Source organism: Triticum dicoccoides, chromosome 4B, assembly GCF_002162155.2.
Source record: "Triticum dicoccoides isolate Atlit2015 ecotype Zavitan chromosome 4B, WEW_v2.0, whole genome shotgun sequence".
Lineage (NCBI taxonomy): Eukaryota > Viridiplantae > Streptophyta > Magnoliopsida > Poales > Poaceae > Triticum > Triticum dicoccoides.
In genome coordinates, this window is record NC_041387.1 from 24,083,958 (window position 1) to 24,106,795 (window position 22,838).

Consider the following 22,838-nt stretch of genomic DNA (forward strand, 5'->3'; position numbering starts at 1 on the left):
ATCACCATCCTATTTCTCCTGCCAACATTTGGTACTGCTACGAATGCTAACCGTCAGGGTCTCCGTTTTTTTTACCTCTTGAAAAAAAAACTTGTTTCTCCTTCCTTCCTCTTTTGGATCCGCCACACGCCTCGCACGAAAACTTAGCGGCTAATCCTGGGAAATGGGTGCGAGCATAGTTTTCTTTCTTTTTTCAGCTAGGAGATAGGAGATAATCTCTTTGCGTTAACTAGTAAATGTGTGCCTGCAATGCGCGTTGATATTGTTAGGCGGTATGTTAATTTCACGTTGATATTAGGTAAGATATTGTTTGCACGTTAATTATGTTGTAATTGGCATTTATGTTAATATTTAGTATGATATTAATGTGCGCTAAACATGTTGAGCGCTCGCCATTGAAACAATGTAGGTCGTTCGATTGACCTAGTTTGATTGTCGGGATTAGTAGCATCTGCCCCTTTGATTCTTTTTTATATTTGATGGTTGATGATGATATGGTATATAGATATACATAGATACAGATATAGGTAGATATAGATAAAGATAAGATGTGTATTGGATCTTTTTATATCGACGATATGGTATATAGATATAGATAAAGATAAGATATGTTTCGGATCTTTTTATATTGATGATATGCTATATACATATAGATAGATATAAGATATGTTCTTCAAATTTACAACTAATGTTGGACACTGGTGAAACTAATAGCTCTATCGTGACAGAAGAGAGCACATCTTCCCCTTGGGCACACGCTAGTGCATGTGCGGTCAGCACGCGTAGCAACTTCCATTTGAAGTTTCCAAAAAAACTAATGATGCTCCAAGTCTTGCATTTTGCTTCCTTACGAAGCAAAGTTTATTTCCTTATTCAATTTTGCTCTCATGCGACAAATTATGTTTTTAATTATGGTGAACTTTATTTTTAGTAACACTTGGTTTTGCTTCCTAACAAGAATGCTTCTCTTTCTGTGGCCAACAAGATTGTTTGAAGACCGTCAGATGATGTTTCCTTCTAGTATATGGTTTCCAACATAAGAGGGGGCTGATAACTCTTGCAAGATAGGATTTCACATCATCTAGTTTGCTTAGGAAGCAAAACTTATTACGTCATTCAATTTTGCTTCCATATGAAGAAAATTTGTTTCCAATTGTGGTAAGTTTATTTTGAGCGACATTTGGTTTTGCTTTTTATCAAGGATATTTTTATTCGAGGTAATATCATCGGGATTTATTGAACTTGTGCTCGATGTTTAGTTTAGTGCTAGAACTTTAAAAATACGGAATTGCAGTTACTTACTTGACTCTAGCGTGCATATACGGTCGCAAAATGTGTATGTGGATGTATCTGTGTGTATGGCCCCATTTGTCAGTGAGTAACTGCCCTCAGATGATGCATCTTTGCACTAACACCCTCACAATTTTCTTATTAGCAGAAAAGGCAACTACTATAACGCGAGTCTATATGTATTGAGTGATGTCCCACCTGTTATTACATAATAAAAAATAACACAAAAAATGGCCGCCTGGTCTCGACCTCACGTGCAAAGGTCAGTAAACAAGTCGCGTTGGCCATTACAACACACATATGTTCACTTTTAATTCGGATAACTGAACTTCATGTACTATAAGAAAGGTGTTCGTGGAGCTCAAATGGGCTATGGCGAGTGATCATGTTTGGTGGAGTGGTAAACTTCTAGTGTTGTAAGCCTGGGTCGCAGGTTCGAGTGCCGCCTCACCCATTTTTAGTGTCAATTTGGGCAGTATGGTGTTTTGTGTTCCTGCAAATAAAAAATTGTGAGGGGGTTTTATGCAAAAAAAACATCACATTGTTGACTTTTATGACAATAGAATAAATACAAGGGAGTTCTATGCAAAAGTGTGTGCAATCACTCACTGGCAGGTGGGCTATACACACAGGTATGTCTGCATACACATTTTGGGGTTGTATGTGCACGCTTAAGTCAAGTTAAGTGCGTGCAATTTTGTATTTTCAAAGTTCTAGCATCAAACTGAAAATCGAACGCAAGTTCTACGACTCCCGATGATATTACCTCCTTTTATTCCATTGTCCAACAAGATCTCCAATCTAGTGTTTTGTTTCCAACATAGAAAATATGTGCTTTGGACGACCAAAAAATTGTCTCATTAGCATTAATCTGCTTACAATGAAAAAAAATGTTTCAATCGACATTGATCCCGAATGATTAAAGAATTTTCTCTCAAGTAAAACATTGCTTGCTTCCAATGTATAGAAGTATTTGTATTTATCAACACTGCTTCCAACAAATAATATAATTTACTTCCAAAGAAAAAAAAAACCTAGTAATGTTAGAATTTTGTTCGATAGAACTAGGATGTGTCACACGTTTAGGTTTGTATCATTTGTGTGAAACACCGCCACGATAGTAGGGCACATGCGCGAGGAAACACCAGCGGGACCATCGAAGCATGTGTCTGCCTTGTCAGTGATGGTGAAGTCACGAGACACATTGACCAGATCATAGAATCACGCGCTCTGGGCGACACATGCTTGAACATTGGCACCGCAAAATGCAGAGGAGTGTTTGCAGGGAGGAGAGCGTCAATCGGACCGAAGGAACGATAGTGAGAACAATGTATGATGTTGACGAGGAACAATTAGGGCTCATCGACGGCCTACAACAAGAACCTCCCTGCTTGTGGCAATCACTATACAGTGGTAAACCACCTGCTTGTGTTTCTCCATCAGCCACAAATTAGGAGGAACATATAGAACATTGTGGAGCAATTTGTTGAAAAAAAGTGTGTAAACCATGCTGGCCGCCTATTTAGATGGTCAAACATGTGCCGTGTTAATTTATTTAGAACATTAGGACAGGTCATTCTCCTATGTGTTGTGTGCATTTTATCTTCTCCATCGTCGGATTGCCCAATCTAGTGTCGCGTCCAATAGGATTTCAGATCCCGCCGGGGCAATGTCTTCAAGCTCATGGGCAAGATGTCCTAAATGGTTGCCTGTTTAGATGTCTTAAAGTTGGTCCGCCGTATATGTTACTCCCACTTAGGCTCGGGGCGGGAGTCGAACCCTTAGCACTTGAACTTTGCTTTTATTCGCGTGCTTCAAAATAATTTGTGAATAAAAAAAATATAAGATTGCAAAAATTGGTTGGCTCAGTATTTCAAATGTGCTCATAGAGATATGTAGTGCATGTATACATTCATAGAAACGAGCCGTGTATGTGAGTGCCCGCGTTTATACTATATTTATCAAAAGAAAAAAGATTGCACCACCACGCAAGTTGTACCCTTTACGATTTTGAGTTTTGTTTTTTTGATAAATTTCTTCTCCTTTATTCATTCATAAGTTTACACAAGAAAAAACAATGAGTTGATAGTAGACTTTTATATGAGAATCCTTGGGAAATATGTTTAATCCTACAAATGTAACACCACATGAAGAATAAGAATCTCTGGAAATCATGTACAGCTCATTTGAATCTTGAATCGAAGAGACATTGTGTGACGACCGATCGATGAAATCGTCGCCACAGGAAGGGGATCGGAGTGGGGGATGAGGAAGAACAGAGAGTAGGTGAGGTTGGAGAAGGAGATGAGAATAATTCAGACTTTTCCTTCGCTGCCTTGTCCAACAGAGGACGGTTCCATAAGTACAGGCACACACACACGACGGACAGCTTGGCCACATGCGGCCCAAGCCAGACCCAGTGGGCTCAGCCCACAACTCTCTTGTGCTACTCCTTCTCCTTGCTAGTCCACCGCTACATCGTAGCAGGTGTGACAATTTTCCCCCCTTGAGCGAGAGCGTCTTGAGCCCAGCATGGAGCGTTGGGGTAGCGATGACGTAGGACGGTGTAGTCTTCCCATGTTGCCGAATCTGGAGAGAGCGAGGACCACTGAATAGAGACCTGCACGACTGAGGTGTTACCTTTCTTGACTATGCAGCGATCCAGTATCAACTCGGGTTGTAGTGGTGCAGCAGTCAGGTCGGGCGGACGAGGCAATTCGGAGAAGACCGGAGAGTAGTCAGGTGTGAATGGCTTCAACTGTGGTACATGGAAGACCGGATGAATGTGGCTGTTTGATGGTAACTGCAGTTTGTAAGCCATAGAACCGATCCGTTGCTCGACGGTGAATGGTCCGAAGAACTTGAATGCTAATTTGGGGCAGGGACGGTTGGCCACAGTAGATTGAGCATAAGGTTGCAGCTTCAGAAGAACTTGTTCACCCACTTGGAAAGAGCGATCTGTCCTGTGGCGATCAGCCTTTTGCTTGTATCTGTTTTGAGCCCGGGCTAGCTGAACACGGAGTTGTTCATTATGTGTAGCCCAATCCAAATCTGCATCAGTATCCTGTGGTATCGTGCGGGCCAGTGTGGGCAGTCCTCCCAAGTTGGGCTCCTGGCCATATAGCGCTTGGAAGGGTGAAGTGTTCAGCGAGGAGTGATGGGTGGTATTGTACCAGAACTCTGCAATAGGTAACCATTGTCGCCATTTCTTTGGCTGGCCGTGTACGGCGCACCGAAGATACATCTCGAGACATTGGTTGACTCGTTCACTCTGACCATCCGTCTGCGGGTGATATGCTGCGGAATAGCTGAGTTTTGTTCCTGCTGCCTCCAGAAGAGCATGCCACATTGCACTGGTGAAAACCGGGTCGCGATCCGATACGATCGAGTGGGGTACTCCATGCAACTTGATAATGTTATCCCAAAATGCTCGAGCCACTGTTGTTGCTGTGAATGGATGGCGAAGAGGAACAAAGTGGGCATATTTGGTGAAGCGGTCGACCACCACCATAATCACCTTGTAGCCCTCGGACACTGGCAATCCTTCGACGAAATCCATAGTGAGGTCCCGCCACGGTTCTGATAGAATTGGGAGTGGCTGTAGTAGTCCAGGTGTTTTCAGATGTTCATGCTTGGCCTGCTGACAGATAGAACACTGACGAACGTAGTCTTCCACTGCTTGTTTCAGACCCCGCCAAGCGAACAGTTTCTTGACACGTTGATAAGTTGTTGTCACTCCCGAATGTCCCCCAACTGCACTTGCATGGAATGCGTTGATCAATTTGGTCTGTAGGGCTGTGTTGGCGCCAATCCAGATCCTGTTCTGGAAGCGAATGGTGCCTTGGCGTAATTCGTAACCTTGATCATCCGGGCTGCACAGAGCGAGTTGTTGCAGCAAATCTTGACTGTCCGTGTCAGTTTCATAGGAGTTGCTTACTTCCTGGAGCCATTGGGGCTGACAGATGGAGAGGGCATCTAGAGAGAGCAGGTGACCGACGCGGGATAGTGCATCAGCTGCGCCATTGTCCGTGCCGCGGCGGTACTTGAAAGAAAATTGGAGACCCACCATCTTAGACATGGCCTTGCGCTGCAACTCTGTTTCCAATTGTTGATCACCGAGATGGCAGAGGCTTTTATGATCCGTGACAATGACGAACGGGGCGCGCTGGAGGTAAGTGCGCCACTTGTCCACGGCCATGATCACCGCGAGGAACTCCTTCTCGTAGATCGACAGACGCTGATTGCGTATGCCCAGAGCCTTGCTGAGGTAGGCGATTGGGTGGCCGTCTTGCACCAGGACTGCGCCCACCCCTGTGTCACACGCGTCCGTCTCGATAGAGAACGGGCGTGAGAAATCAGGCAACGCCAGGACAGGCGTGCTTGCCATGGCATCCTTGAGCAGATCGAACGCTGCTTGTGCTTGTGCCGACCAGGCGAAGCCTTTCTTGGTGAGGAGCTGAGTAAGGGGCTTGGCGATAATCCCATAACGCGGCACGAATTTGCGGTAATAGCCGGTGAGGCCCAGAAACCCGCGCAATTCTGTGGCATTTGTCGGTGTGGGCCACACGCGCATGGCACTGGTCTTGCTCTCATCCGTGGCCACACCCTCTTTGGAGATTACATGGCCCAAATACTCGACTTGGGGTTGCGCGAACGAACACTTGGAAAGCTTGGCATATAGCTGATGCTCACGGAGGATGGAGAAGACTGTGCGTAGATGAGCTTCATGCTCCTACAAGGTGTGACTGAAGACGAGAATGTCATCAAGAAAAGTGATCACAAACTTACGATTTGGCCCGGCGAACGCCGAGTTCATCACACATTGGAATGTGGGCGGGCCGTTGGTGACGCCGAAGGGCATGACGTGGAACTCAAAATGACCATGATGTGTCTTGAAGGCCGTCTTTTCCTCATCGCCCGCACGCATGCGAATCTGATGGTACCCCGCTCGCAAGTCAATTTTGGAGAAGAAGGCGGCACCAGAGAGTTCATCCAAGAGTTCGTCGATGACAGGAAGAGGAAACTTGTTCTTGATTGTGACGGTATTGAGACGTCGATAGTCCACACAGAAACACCATGTTCCGTCCTTCTTCTTGACCAGGAGCACCGGGGCTGTGAAGGGGCTCATGTTGTGTGTAATGATGCCCGTGCGAAGCATTTCTTCCACTTGACGTTCAATCTCGTCTTTCTGTAACGGAGAGTACCGGTAGGGTCGACAGTTGACAGGTGCTGCACCTGGCTCCAGATTAATGGCATGATCGTACTGTCGATGGGGAGGAAGTTGGGTTGGTTCCTCGAAGATGTCACTGAACTCCGTCAGGATGCGCTGAATGGTAGGCGGAGTAGGCGTGTCAGAGTCGGATGTCGTCTCAGATGTTAGCTGAATCTCCACTAAAGCTGCCCCCATATGTCGTTAGCGTCATGCATTTGCCATAAGGTTGTAGCATCTAGGGATGTGAGTTGATGTTGATCACCAGTGCGCACACCTGTCAGCTTAATTGTTTCTCCCTGACGATCAAATTGCATGGTCTTCAGGTTCCAGTCACACTGCATTGGGCTGTGCTGTCCCAGCCAATCCACACCGAGCACTGCATCGTAGCCTCCTAAATCGAGGACGCGCATGTCTGTGGCAAAGGTATGTCTGTGGGAGGTCCAGGCTAGCTGAGGCACCATAGCCGTGCAGTTCAGGCTCTGTCCGTTGGCGACTCGAACCTTCATTGTTGGAATATCTGTTGTTGGAGCTTTGATGCGCTGAGAAAATGTGGAGTTCACAAAACTGTGCGTACTGCCGGAGTCGACGAGCAGCAACATAGTTTGATCACCCACTGTGGCACACAGTCGAATAGTTTCTGGTGCTTCGGTGCCCTCCACGGCGTGAGCTGATAGGAGACAACAAGTAGCATCGGTGGTTGCAGGTTCATCCAATAGTTCCAGGGCATGCACTGCATCATCAGAGAGTACTTCTCCAAAATCGCCCACTTCAATCGTCAGTAGCTGAGCAGAGCGTTTGCATTGATGATCACGGGAGTATTTGTCCCCGCAACGAAAGCAGAGGCCGTGTTGGCGTCTGTAATCCCGCAACTGCCGCTCACGCCCGAAGTCGTCCGCGGCTAGCTTTGGTGCTAGGGCGATCCGCGGTGCTGGAGCGGTCGGAGAGGGCGCTGATGGTGCAGGAGGTGGTCGTCCTAGTGGTGGTACTATGCCCGACAATGGTGGTGGTCTGCCTGCAGATGGCGGTCTGAATCTGGAACGCTGAAGTTCCAATTCCTCTTCCTGAATCCTGGCAAACACTATCGCCCTGGTGATGCTGGTGGGTGCCTGAATACGCACGGCGGCGCGTAGGTCATCCTTCAGGCCAAGCAAGAATTGGGTGACGAAAAATTTGGAGCTCAGGGTCGAGTCGAGGGCAATCAGATTATACATGTGAACCTCAAACTGTTGTCTGTATTCAACCACTGTTCCTGTCTGACGGAGCTGAAGAAGATTGTGCATCGTTGACTCGAATTCCTCTGGGCCAAACTCCTCCACCACTGCACGCCGGAACATCTCCCAAGTAATATCTGAATGTGTCTGACGGAAGGCTCTAAGCCACAGTGCTGCGTGCCCTTCGACATAGAGCGCCGCCGTCGCGGCCCAGTTGTGCGGCGGCACCCTATACAGCTCGAAGTATGCTAGGCAGCGATCCAGCCAGACGCGGGGCGCATCACCATCGAAGCGGGGGAAGTGGTGTTTGGGTGGCCGGACTGAGTACTCATCCCGCGGCGTTGGTGTGCTGGGCAGCTGCAAGTTGAACTGCGCATCTGGCCTCGTGAGCAAGGGAGGCCCTTCGTTGGCGAGCCGGGCGATGGCTGCCGTGCTCCCAAAAGCCTGCGGAATAGGCAGGGCACTCTGAGGAGGTGCGGTGCGCTGGGCGGGTGGAGCTGGAGGGGGCACAGGCTGCTGGATGCCGTTGGTGGCTGCCGGCGTGCGGGAACCTGCCGTGAAGGGGTCGTCCACCTGCGACGCCAATGCCATGGCGGAGGAAGCCGTCGGAGAAGTCGCCTTGCGCACGTCATCCACGTCGGCCTGCGTGAGCCCGATCTGCTTGGATAGGCTCTGCAGCTCGGTGGAGACGTGCGTGTTGAACGTGGCCTGTGCCTCCGCGCGTTTGGTCGCCAGAGCTTGCTCTTCATCGAATTTGGACAAGAGCTTCTCCATCAGGGCGGTGAGGTTTGCTGTTTGTTCCCCATGGCAGTGAGGAGTTGCCGGGTCTGGACGGAAGGCTTGGACGGCGCCGTGGTACCTGCCCCGAACAGATCGAACCCCGCTGTGGATTTTGTGGGATCTCACCGGAGTGAATTCCCACCGACAGCGGTGGATGTTACCGATCAGTCAAAGGAGTTGAGGATGCCGCGGCGCAAAATTTTTTGAGGAAAATTGTTGGCTCTGATTACCAATTGTGACGACCGATCGATGAAATCGTCGCCACAGGAAGGGGATCGGAGTGGGGGATGAGGAAGAACAGAGAGTAGGTGAGGTTGGAGAAGGAGATGAGAATAATTCAGACTTTTCCTTCGCTGCCTTGTCCAACAGAGGACGGTTCCATAGGTACAGGCACACACACACACGACGGACGGCTTGGCCACATACGGCCCAAGCCAGACCCAGTGGACTCAGCCCACAACTCTCCTGTGCTACTCCTTCTCCTTGCTAGTCCACCGCTACATCGTAGCAGGCGTGACACATTGGCGTGCCCACTCGCTGGCTAATCCGATGATCATGCATGGATTGATGTAGTATTTGTGAAGGCAAAAGGAAAAGGATGCTGCAGAGGCACACGGCAAAAGTGGCGAAGTGACAGATGAGGCGAGGCACACGACTAAATTAAATGCTTACTTGGTCTGAAGGCTGTCTCTCCTGGGAACCTTTCCCGGTGTACGTGGACAATGTCCACGGCGCCGTCGCAGCAGCCGGACGCCAGTGCCGCTGGGAGCGAAAGGACGGCGGCACTTCCACCGACGTCATCATTTCGTTTGAGCGACAGTGCCACCTTTTTCTTTTGCCTCGATCGGCTTCATAGATTAATATATATTTTTATACTATATAATATTTTCTGTGCTCCGGCGCTGAAGCTTCTGATGACGCGTCGTCGTTTTCGAGTTGCCTCCTTGATGTTCTTCAAAAAACAATGTTCTTAAAAAAAAGTACTACGTAGTAATATGTTCCTGTTGATCGTCGATTGTTTATTATCTGGAATACATTGAACTTGTTTGCTGTCGGACCTGTATCACCCGTACTACAAAACTTGAACGGTTTGCAGCCACGACGCGTTCCGTGTCGAGTCCGGCTTTGGCGTGTCATATGGCCGCACGCTATTAGGATGGGTCAAGGCGCCGCCCTGAAGATCACAAGATACATGTAGAGTATCTTCTTCTTCCTTATTATTACTATTATATAATATATAATAAAATGAAAGCGACATGTTTATATTGTATCGCGTGTTAGCTGCTTAATCATCATCCAGGTAGCTCAACAGTTGGGAAGAAAAGGGTTTATTAGTCGACGTCGCAGAACCAGAATGATCTCATCGCCCATCATGACACCAAGAAAGGCCACTGCTACGGCGGCGACCCGTCCTCACGCTCACGGACAGAGACCTTTCACCTGTGCCCGTGTTGTCTGCAGGGTGTGAGTATTCAGCCAATTCATCCCACGGTTCCACCCCACCCCACCGTGCCGCCTTGTTTGAACCAACAAGTCGCTCCCAAAGAAATTTCCGCTCCTCGCACGCACGGCGCAGTAAGAAAGAAGACGACCCGCACATTTGGCAAGCGGTAACAAGATTGGTTGAAGAGTGCGCTCTGTCGACCAGTAGACGACGCGCCGTTCTCCGATGACGGCGAGCCGGCTACGTGTCGCGGTGGCGGTGGCCGGGGGAATCTTCTCCTCCCACTTCCGGGCCGAGCGATCCGAGGAGGAGACGCGGCCGCGGCCCGCCGACGTGAGCCCGCGCCGCGCGGGTGCCGTGTCTCCGTCCGCGTCACGCTCCCTGTCCCTGCTGCGTGCACGGCTCTCGTTGCCCCCTTCTGGAACTTCCTTCGAGAAGGAGCGATCCCGTCGAGTGCTGGGAACTGGTGCCCTACCATCCCACTACGTGCTACTCCTACACGTCGGTGCCCATTTCTTTTCCGTTTTTCTGCTCCGCTTCCACTTCCAGCGTGTGTCTTTCTCCATGGCGTGCGAAGGACTATCCATATGTATGATTATAAGAAACAATTTGGCGGGCGTGGAATGCATGAGCCTCCGGTGGCCACGATGCACACGGAAGAGCTCGATTTGCGCCCTCACCACAAAGCTCAAAAGATGTGTATCCCAACTAGAAAGGGATAGATGTATCCCAACTAGAACTCCTCTGTTACTCTCACGCAAGGACCTAACATTTTATTTTCCTTTGTTTTCTAGAATAGTACAAGCACCCAACTTAAGCAAACATGAAAAAGTGACTAATAATTCCTATTATATTTCCCTTTCTATTAATCACCATTTTTATTCCACAAACGTGCTTTGGTCCACTTAATTGCCTGTGGATTGGCTCCGAGCAAGAGCAGTTCCTCTGCCACGCGTGTGGCGCCTGATTGGCGGGTCAGCGGTGTCAGAAACTCCGCCAAGGAGCAAAATTGCGATATGTGGGTTCTATGAAATAACCTGCCCCCAATAGTGTTTTTCTTTTGCGAAACCCCCAGTAGTTGAGGCAATGTGATAAAATCATATGGTTTTGTGAAGCCCTATAGTTCCGCTTTGGTGATATTTGCTCGCTTGTTAACACAAACACGATTTTCTATTGTATCAAACTGAAAATATGAATTAGAGATTGAATGGACGCTTCTTCATGAAGGTTTACCAAGGTTAAGAATCTATGTGAGAGATGTCATTTGTATTCCATTCATGACCTTACCAAACTTCAAATACGTACGTAGGGTCAATACTCGGATTCTAAAATAACTTCCTATTGTTTTCTTCCCCTAGCCCTAGGCGGCTAAGGCAAACTCCCCCCCCTACAGACTTCACCGACAAATGTGTGGATACACCTCCCCTTTGCATGTTGCTCTGGCGGGTGGTGACGGGGAGGGGAATCCGAGTGCCTTCGTTCCATTAGTAGTTTAGATTAGGGTTTGTTAGTTCTCACAGTTGCGGCGCTCGAGCGGATGGCGGCGCTTCTTCTTCGAGTTTGACTTTCGGGCTCCGATCCTCCTTGAGTTTGCTCGTCTGGATGTAGTCGACGGAGTTCCGTTGTAGATTCCTGCCATCTTCTTATGACGGTGAGGTTAGGCTTTCTCGTCATGTGACGAGATTTGATGTCGGGTATTTCAGATCTATGCAAGTGTTCAACGACGACGACAACAGTGGTTCCAGGGTGCTGGGGCTTTGGGACACATGCACGAAGATTTTCCGGTTGTCATTGTCAAGGTCAAGTCGACTCCGGTAGGGGAGCGACGACGACGACATGTCGGCATCTCGTTATGGCGACAATAGTGGTCGTTCGATGGTCCCAAGATCTCGATGTAATTTTTATTATGCTTGAGATGCTTTGTATTTCTGATGAACTTTTATAATAGCAATTTGATCATCTTCCAAGTTCCATAGCAAATTGCCCTCAATATTCCATACCAGTCGGTCTCAGTGAAAATAACGTGAGATCAGAATATATATAAACACGGTTCTCTCTGCCCCAGCGCAAGCTGATCATCTTCCAAGTTTTAATTCTTGTGCATGTCCCCGCAAAAAAAAATAAAAAATTCTTGTGCATGCACCAATTAAGCTCCGAGGCGACAGCGAAAACAGCCGATCGGACGTGCATGATCCTGGCTTGTAGATAGATGATCGATGATGAGACATGCATGGAGCGGTGAACCTTCGTCGATCAGCTGGCGAGTCGTTGTCTCAAGGAGAAGGAGGGAAAAGAAAAGAAGAGGGCCGATCCCATGCAATGCACGCAGAGAGCAGAGCACCTTCGTCGTTCTGGCCGTGTCCCTTTGGCGACCGGAACTGAGTATGTTCTTTTTGGCGCCTTCGCGCGCGCGCAGCAGGGTTGGAACGGCGTCCCTCTCGCCGTCGGCTTTCCCGGCCGTCCGCGGGGACCGACCGGCTGGGTGGCGAGAGTGGGTTTTGGATCACGTGACCAGGACGACGACGACGACGACGACGACTCCTCGTCCTCCTGTAAAAGTAGTTCAACGCTGCTACACAGCCGACACATTGTGGACGATTTGGAGACGATGCAGCGCATCAAGCTATCCATGCAATTAGCAAAAGTGAGCATCACCGTCCACTCCTCCCGTCGTTCAAAGTTCGGCCGGTGACTGTCTTCCGTACAGCAATTTCGAAGTAGTTCTGCCGACCTCTATTCCCTCCGTATATACTGACGAAAAAAATGGGTTTTTTCAAGGGGTGCCCACGAAAAGAGGCATGAATAACTATTTTTAAGAAACACACATGCAATTTTATTCATACTCGTAACAATTACGGGTACGCTAATTTAGATCGAAAACCCAAGAAAAATATAAAGTAACTCTTATGACTAAGATTTTACAACGAATTTTTTGCTCCAGGTATGCGAACAAGGTGTTTTCGGACAAATTCGTTGTAAAATACTCCAAAGACTTCAGCAAAGAGGTTGCAATTAAACTGGAGCAACAATATTGTCACTCTTTCACCCACTCGGATATTACAAATAATGGTTTCTGAAAGCATCTTGAGTCGCCTATCCAAAAAGATGTGAAGTCTTGATCGATTAACGTACGTTTTTTCTTTGGCCGGGGATGATCCCCTAAAAGTGTAGGTCGCTGGACCACAATATCTTCACCATGATATCGATCAAAGATTTCAACTCCACAAAGAGTCGAACTAATAAAAGAAGTTTGACATGCCAACATATAAACTCATTAGATCCGAATAATCGGATTTGCGAGGACAGAAACTGTCTAATCTCATGGCACCGCCAAATGAACGGGAGTAAATTTATTCTAAAAAAAATGACGATCACTCGACGATGACGAAGAAAAAGGAACTCTTGAAGATGCGAGGTCCTCTCACCTCTCAGTGCCTAGATGGCAGCCGGATGCTAGGGGCCAAAAATTCTCCGTCCGTGGCGGCAACACTAAGCGAAACCCTCGAAGCTGGTGTTCGGCAAAATTCTCCGTCCGTGAGCAGACGTAAATGACACAGAAGGATATTTTTATAAAGGCACCTAACGACAGAGGGGCAAATTTGGACACACTTTAAAATTAGGGGTAAATCTGAATAGTGGGTTCGAGTTAGGGGCTGAAATGTATATGACCCTTGTTTTTATAAGCATATTAACTTGAGATTTACGAAGTCACCGTAGGCGCCTCATCATCGACGGGAACGTCTCCTTCCACTAAATGCGCATCGCCGGAAATCCTGCAAATAAATTCAGAAATAAATGCAAGCACCAGGATTTGAACCCTGGTGGGTTGGGAATACCACAGTCCCTCTAACCATCCAACCACAGGTTGGTTTCCAATTTTGAAAACCTTCTACAAGGTCCCTGATCGGTCAGTGTCCCTTTTTTGTTTCCTTTTTCTTTTCTATGTTTTCAAAAAAGTTACCTTTTTTTCTAAAAAAATGTTTGGAATTTTTAGAAAATGCTTTTAGATTAAAAAAGCATTTTTGGGTGTGTTTTCAAATATTATTTGGAATTTACGAAATCTGCATTTTCAGAATTTGTTCACAGTAAAAAAGCATTTAAAAAATTGTTTTTTAAATGATTCCATTTTTTAGAAAACCGTAACTTCATTTTTCAGAAATTTGAAAAGTTGTTCGCATTTTCGGTAGATATTTTCTTTTACAATAAAATATATTCATATTTCGAGAAAAGTTAGATTCGTTTCAAAAAGGTTGCTAGCTGATTGCTACAGTACCGAGCGCTACAGAGTCGGGCCGGCCCAGTCGTTGCCTCCTCTTCTGTGCGTCGGAGTCCCCGAGATAAATATCGACTCGTTCAGTGTGTGCCAGCGAGCCCATCCATAGATTCATCTCTCCTCCCTGCGTTAGGGTTCCACTCCCGTTCCTCCTCCGGCCGCCACCTCCGCATCGACCTCCTCGGTTGCCATGGTGATGGATGACAACAAACTCCGGGTGCTCCAGATCCCTCCGCCTATCCACCCCGACGATCCGGATTCTCCTCTCCCGGAGACCATCCTCATCGACTCGTTCGGCTACCTCAGCGACCGCACCAACGCCACCACCGCCAGGGGCCGCAGGAGCAGGACCAAGAAGAAGGGCAAGCGCATCCTGGTCACCTTCTGGCCGGTTGCCCCGCCGCGCGTCTCCTGCTTCACTGTCCACTGCCCAGATCTGAAGCCCGATGCATTCGCTGAAATCCCCAAGATCTCCTATACGGAGGACGACCTCGTCCTGCTCAGCATCACCATCTGCCCCGAGCGCCTGCACATGTACGGCAAGAACATCCGCTACTTCGTCTACCAGGCCGGCACCAAGAAGACGCCGCCGTCGGTCAAGCTCGTCCACTGTCCCCCCTACTTCAGGATCTACGACCAAGAGGTTGCCTTACTGCACTGCCACCACCAAGAGATGTTCTTCATCGCCGTGCTCCGCTGGGCCTCCATTGCTCAAGATTACACCGACGGGCACTTTAATCTCCACCTGTACAACTCCAAGACAAAGGCATGGAACATCAAGTTGATGCTTCTTGATTCGCCCAAGGATTTTGAGTTCCGCTCTTTCAACAAGGGGATCACCATTGGAGGGGAGCTTGGTTCAGTGGGTTGGGTCGACCTTAGGGGGGGCATTATCATCTGTGACCTTCTCCTTGACAACCAGAGTCTTCGCTACATCCCACTACCTTCGCCGCTGTCGCCCGATCCAGTCAGGGGTTATATGTTGTATGTTCGGAACGTCACTGTTCTCCAAGGTTACATCAAGTATTTTGAGATGCACAGTAACGTCAGACCGGGCTCAGACACTGGAAGCTCCCTGATATGTGAAGGTTGGATGGCTGCAACAAAAAAAATAAAAATTTCAAGCATTGGCTCTACTTCTGGTAGTAGCAACTGGGAGGAGGACTGTACTATCAGATGCTCAGATGATGTACCATTGGATAGCCCTGTGTATGCCCAAATGCTACCTAATCCGCAGGAGGGAGATGATGCCAAGCCAAGCCTGAAGAAAATTCGTGTAGGCTATCCTGCTCTTAGCTTGCATGACGGTGATGTTGTTTACCTTATGCACATGCCTGATCCCCGTGGGGATAAGGCCTGTGTGATTGCTCTTGATATGAGGAACAAGGCTGTAAAAGGCGTGGCTAATTTTGGCGGCTCTGGAAGACCCCTGGGTCATTCTTACACCTACTTTCCGAGTGGGATCTCCAAGCATCTGGGCATTTTCTCATCAACCAGGTAATTTCGTTAAGAGCTTTCATATCCTTTCGTAGCAAAATGATTTACAAACTGAAGTATCAAAGGTAAACCAACTTGTACTGGCAGCAGAGAGTACTTTGGGTACTTTTACTGAGTGGATGTGGATTTGTTACATCAATGTTTTTATTATGTTGTGCAAGTTAATATCACAAAAGAATGGGTTCCATCCATTACAATTCTGGTCATTATTTATTATTTCATTTGATCATGTGCAGCTACCAGCTAGTATTCTTTAGATCTACCTGATTTGTTGTTTCAAAATAACTACTGTATTTGTTTGAGGACGGTGAACATTGTGCCTGCATTTATCTCGCTAGCATTTATGTTTCTGTCCATAAATTCAGCACTTACTGCTCCCCTGTCACCGCATTTAAATTCCGTGGTTTCTGTTTGATTAGATGTATAAAAAAGGCTTCATTCAACAGACAAAATAACAAAAGTAAAGACAGTGTCCAGCTTAACTTCACCGCATTGTTCCCTAACCAAAGTTTCTGCTTGCTTATGGTGTGTTGCACATGAATGATTTCATGAGTGCGCCATGTGCTGTATCTTGCACGCCATGTAGTGTAACTAACCCCTATTGAAAATAATTCCACAGCCATTGTTCAAACGGTGCAAATGTGCACCAAGGAAATAAAATAATCCTTTAGTTGGCTTATTTGAGGGGAAAATATTGCACACCATTGGTAGGTTATCTCATACCCAGGATTCAGCTTTCATGCATTGCGTCTTTCGTGCCATACTATTTCCTGGGCCATTGTCAAAACAATAAGATGCACTATCTGCACGAATTAAGCAATGTTTTCTTTTGTTGTGTGCAGCTGTTTGGTAGATAATCTTGCTTTTGTATTAAATGTTTATTTCTTTTGTGGGAACCGAAAAGTTTCCATCGCACACAAAATAAGCAAAGTGTAAGCCTAACCCAGCTGTTTTTCACCGGACAAAATGGGCAATTCCTATGGTTGGCTTATTTGAGGGGAAATGTTGCAGTGGCTCCATGGCTCCTGTAAAAATGGCAATACATTTAGGTCCCTGTACCTCATATTAGTTGTAATTCTAGTTTTGTTCAAAGACAAACCTTTCTTTCTATCTGTAACTACCGATTTCTAGAAATGCGCATAGTTTAGTCTTTAGTGTAACTCCATTTTTCACCCCCTAGTTTAACAATTGGCCCATTTAGCAGAAATTCTTCCCACTTGCCCCTTTTAGTAAAAGTTGTGCCAGCTTTCACCTCCTTTTAAACATTACCCATTCTGTAAGGTGGGCCGAGTCATCAGGTCTACGTGGCTTGCCATATCAGAAGCATATTTAATCTCCGACTACCTTCTCAGGTCCTCGTCCGCACTGTTGTGCGGCAACTGTTGCAGCCACAATGTTCCCACCATTTGCTAGCCAGACACAGCTAAATGCCAGAGCTAGCTAGCGCATAATAGTGCACTAGTAGTAGTACACTTGTATCATCTTCAGCAAACTACTCCCTATTCCCAAGAAATTGCACGTATAGGGAGAGTTGAGGCAAAAAACCTGCTTCAGCAGTCTCCCTAAACCCAAAAAATTATCTCCTCAAATAGTGGAGAGTTGCAACCCTCCCCATAAATTTTCAATGCTTGCCATGTCAGTGCGCCGCCTCCATTGACCGCCGCGCCACTGGACCACTGCCGCCTGCTGGAACACCACCGCTGCCGCCGGACTTCTGTGCTGCCGTTGCTGGACATCCGCGCCGCCGCCACCTGCCACCGCAGCCTCGACAAAAGATGCAAATGAGAGAGGAAAAAAAATGACCCACTGGCAGGCGTGGCCCATTTGTTAGGGAGAGTTGTATTGGGACAAAATCGGCAATCACTATGGTTGGCTTATTTGAGGGGAAATATTGCAGTGGATCCGTGGCCCCTGTAAAAATTGCAGTACATTTAGGGTCTCCCTCTTCTTCATATTAGTTGTCATTCTAGTTTTGTCCAAAGTCAAACCTTTCTTTCTATCTTTAATAACTACCGGTTTCTAGAAATGCGTATAGTTTAGTGTGAACTCCATTTTTCAACCCCTAGTTTAACAATTGGCCCATTTAGCAGAAATTCTTCGCACTTATCCCATTCAGTAAAAGTTGTGTCAGCTTTCACCCCCTTTTAAACTTGACCCATTCTGTAAGGTTGCACCGAGTTATCAGCTCTACGTGGCTTGCAATATCAGAAACATATTTTGCCCTGGCATATTTAATATCCGACTACCTTCTCAGGTCCTCATCTGCACCTTTGTGTGGCAACTGTTGCTGCCACAATGTTCTCACCTTCTGCTAGCCAGACAGAATTAAACACGAGAGCTAGCCAGAGCATAATAGGGCACTAGTAGTAGTAGTCCACTTAAGTAGAGTATTTTGGTTGTATTTTTCGTAATTATTGTTTTTGTTCTAGTACTAGTACGTAGCATAAAATTTCTGTGTGCCATGCATGTACAGGACAAGCGTGCATGCGCTAGCTTCTCTCTTCAGGTTTCAGCCAAGCGATCGATGAAGCAAGGACAGTAGCTACAACAAAGATCATAGTAGAAGCAGCTAGGATTGTTGAAGTCGCGCATGGCCATGTAGACCTGATGAACGAGTCCTACCAAATAGAACTGAATAAACTGGCAAATGTTTCACTAAATGGGAAATGTTAACTGGTGAATGCGTTCAGTACTGTCCCTATATTTGTACCATTCGTCAGATATTAGAGTTAGACTAAATAGGGCGAACAGGATGAATTCCTATTAAATGGGGTAATTGCTGTCACAAATGTTAGACTATGGATAAAAAGTGAAATTCACTCTATAGTTCAAGATTATAAGATTTATATTTTTAGATTCACCATGACAATTATGCTCAGTCATTATACTGTATGAATTTCTAGGAATTGATGGCTAAAGATAGAAATGTTTGACTTGGGACAAATCTAGAATTTGAAACACAGGGAGTTGCATGGAATGGAAGAGAACTTGCAAGTTCCTGAAACTGGGTGTTGTATGACAAGAATACTCAATACAGTCAGAAAGAGATAGTGTGAACAAAATTGCTAATGTTTGACTTGTACTCCTTTGATGAAGAGCAGAGCGGTTGTTGGAATTTTAATTTAATTGGATAATAATTTGTTTATGGGTCTTCTGCTTTTTATAGTCAATGTTTAGATGATTTAACCTCTGCAAGTAGATATTTCATATCATCTAACAGAATTTTTTTACTCTCGTTTATACAGGCAAATATCGAATGCTGCTGAAACAAGTAGGGATGGCAAGTAAGAAGCTTGTTACCGAAATTTGAGTGCAGGCTGGAAAGAAGTTTGAGTTCAAATTGTTCGAAGGCATGGTCAAAGCCCCGGTACAAAAAAAGCTTAAGAAGTCTTTCCTACCTCATCCGTGATGCGTATGATGTGTTGCATTGCCAATGGACTTGTATTACTAAAAATCTTATGCATTGTATCGACTATATTTGTTGGCCGTGTGTGTCCACTATGTTCTATGCTAGCCATGTGAGGTCTATATATATAGACTTGCTAAAATAAGCCTAAACCCAATCTTTTTTATCATTAATTTCCTAGTGGTAACTGGGTGTAGTTGATAACTAATTTTAGTGAAGCCTTGTGCGTGCGCTGATTTATCTGGCTCCATGGTCGCGGGCTGTTAGTCCAGTAGTGAAACATTACTGCTCGTATCTTGCTCTCGTAGTCAAGGCATCTTCAAAGTCCACCCTTAAATCACTTGCCTACATCTTCAAAGTTGGCCCTTAAATCACTTTCCTACGTCTGGACCTTCGAAGCCATCCAACATAGGCATGGGCCGCCATTCAATATGAGCATGTATTGGTTTGCTTGACGGTTTAAACCCTCAAATCACGCGCTGTTCGTTCAGTAGTGAAACATTATTGCTCGTATCTTGCTCTCGTAGTCAGGGCATCTCCAAAGTCGGCCCTCAAATCACTTGCATACGTCTTCGTTCTGTAGTGAAACATTATTGCTCGTATCTTGCTCTCGTAGTCAGGGCATCTCTAAAGTCGGCCCTCAAATCACTTGCATACAATTCTGGTCATTATTTATTATTTCATTTGATCATGTGCAGCTACCAGCTAGTATTCTTTAGATCTACCTGATTTGTTGTTTCAAAATAACTACTGTATTTGTTTGAGGATGGTGAACATTGTGCCTGCATTTATCTCGCTAGCATTTACGTTTCTGTCCATAAATTCAGCACTTACTGCTTCCCTGTCACCACATTTAAATTCCGTGGTTTCTGTTTGATTAGATGTATAAAAAAGGCTTCATTCAACAGACAAAATAACAAAAGTAAAGACAGTGTCCAGCTTAACTTCACCGCATTGTTCCCTAACCAAAGTTTCTCCTTGCTTAGGCTGGTCACAATGGGCAAGAATATAAGCTAGTAACTTACACATTTTCCTAGACTATGTTACTACCTTCATAGTGGGTAGGAACATCTGTGTAGTGTCATGCAACGATGTATTTATTAGGTTATAGACTCATTGTTTCTTGGAGTGTGTGATGTTCCGGTAACTTAGCTAGTTATCACAAGCACCTCTCTCTTCATTAAATACGTGCCACATAAGCAAAGTTGTATTAGAGTGTGTGATGTTACTCCTAAGTTCCTCCCCACTGTGACCAGCCTTATGATGTGTTGCACATGAATGATTTCATGAGTGCGCCATGTGTTGTATCTTGCACGCCATGTGGTGTAACTAACCCCTATTAAAAATAATTCCACGACCACTGTTCAAATGGTGCAAATGTGCACCAAGGAAATAAAATAATCCTATAGTTGGCTTATTTGAGGGGAAAATATTGCACACCATTGGTAGGTTATCTTATACACAGGATTCAGCTTTCATGCATTGCGTCTTTCGTGCCATACTATTTCCTGGGCCATTGTCAGAACGATAAGATGCAGCTAACCGATCTCTCTCAAGCTCTGTTGGAAAAGGCAGTGCCTAGGAGGCGTTTAGGCACGCCTAGGTGCTAGGCAATGGCCAAACGCCTCGCCTAGGGCATAAATGGAGGTCTAGGCAGGGCAAGCAAGGAATTGCCTACCCAAGCAAGAAATCATGCCACATACTGCACTGATTTGTCAAACGGGTTATATTTCAATGGCAGTAGACGGTAATTAACTTATTTATATGCCATAAATTAATATCAACACCCATATAATAATCACAAATACACTACGAGTAAAAACTATATTACCGCCTAGGCCGCGCCTTGGGCGCTTACGCACCGCCTAGGCACTAGGCGAAGGCTAACCGCCTTGCTTACGCCTATCGCTTTTTCCAACCTTGCGTCTCAAGTCTCTCAGGACAGTGTTGGAGAGTCCTAGTCCGGCTGCTACAAATAGAATTCCTGATATATATAGATCAAGTCGGTTTGTATCCTACCTAAACATGTAACTCATGTTGATCGCCATGTACTAGCAAAAGGGCCCGTGCGTTGCAACCAATGTTTTAAATAGCGGGCTATGGAAAATAGCGGCGGGCCTCCAAATCAGCTATAACGGGCTATAGCAGGTTATAGCGGGCTATTTGTGAAGGTGATCATTTAGTGTCACCTTGCTGAAAAGGCTATACGAAACTATAGCTGGCTATTTAAAACTATGGTTGCAACGGGTAACAAAACTACGGTCTTCAAATCAAGCCATTGATGAGAACATAATAACTATAGGAAACATACATGTGTTTTGCAACAGAAAAGAAAACATCACACGCTCCTAGCCCCATAGGTATTACGCAAGACTCTGTCCCCAAAAAAAACACCACACGACCCTAACACTCCATCCACCCGCCCTAGGCGCGCACACATAGGCACGTCCTCCATTTCAACATGTCACCTCACCCGTGTTTTCGTTTGTCCTCCTCGTCGTGAAAAAATAGGTTAACACTGGTGTTGTGATTTACCCAAACGATAAAAACATAAGAATTAACATATTACAAAATTTCAAAGGAAAAACAAGATTGAAGCATACACGGTTGATATACATTGATTTGCTGAAAAATTGTGTATTTTGTGGCAACGGAGGAGAAACTCAAAAACCTAAAAACCTATGGAGAGGCAAATCAATTATGACTACAGATGTCGAGACTCAAGTCAAATCTACAATAGCAGATCCAATTTCGTTGCAATAAATAATGCAATCATATCGACATTGGCAGTAATTAAAATCATTTATATGTTCGAGATAAGGATTATAGTCCTATTTGCAATCCACATACCCATACTAAAATATATTATGTTTTCTCATATATTTTTGTTATTATGAGTTAGATTGACCGGTACATTTTATCTTTATTACATTCTATCTAAAGAAAAACATTCACACTCGATCACACCCTGTTAGCATTTCTAGATAAATGTTGTGTTGTTAAATCTACATGCATACAGTTGAAGATGCTATCATGTGGAGCCGCAGGGTCACATACCGTTGGTGTAATGCAGATGGCATTGGCTTGAGGTTAAAATATCATTCAATTTTAGTAGTTTTCATACCTAGTACGCTTTTCCACCAACATCATCTAAATCTCTTCGAGCATGTTACTTCCCCACCTGGAAATTGCAATTGCAAATCAGCTAAAGGTAAGTAGTGAAGAAGACATGCTTCCATAATTCTTAAAAATTCAGCAGAGCAGAGACTTGACGGGAATTCTTGTCAAAAGTCTTACAGTGCATATATACCTTCCCTCTTGCCAATTTTCCCGGATTAACCCAACAATTGTTTGGCCTTTACCAACACCAGCAACATCGCCAATGAAAAAACCCTGCTCTATCACCAGTATGGAGATGAGGAAGGTGCAGCTGACATACAACAACAATAAGGATTTACAGGTGTTGTGATGGTAGAAATAGAATAATAAGCAAATCATGCATGTACACTAACCCGACAAGCTTAAACTACTGTCTCGATTTGTAAGCATTCGTGTAGTTCCTGGGTTGAGTGACTGCTGTTGCGCCGCTTAGGGACGACGTTGTACCGGCAAAGTGGAATAAATCCTACACTATCCCGTGTTTTCTAAATAAATATTATACTCGATATCTCCCGCGGTCACAACGATAGCGACGCAGACTTTGAAACTGGAAAAGAATCCTAAGG

At 45.8% G+C, this 22,838-nt stretch overlaps 1 protein-coding gene across 1 annotated transcript; it reads left to right on the forward strand.

Moving 5' to 3' along the window:
- Positions 1–14,286: 14,286 nt before the first annotated feature.
- Positions 14,287–19,326, forward strand: LOC119294709. Its single transcript, XM_037572954.1, has 2 exons — positions 14,287–15,707; positions 18,953–19,326. Exons 1-2 carry the CDS (start codon positions 14,401–14,403, stop codon positions 18,993–18,995), a joined length of 1,350 nt encoding a protein of 449 aa, XP_037428851.1. The 5' UTR covers positions 14,287–14,400; the 3' UTR covers positions 18,996–19,326.
- Positions 19,327–22,838: the final 3,512 nt, after the last annotated feature.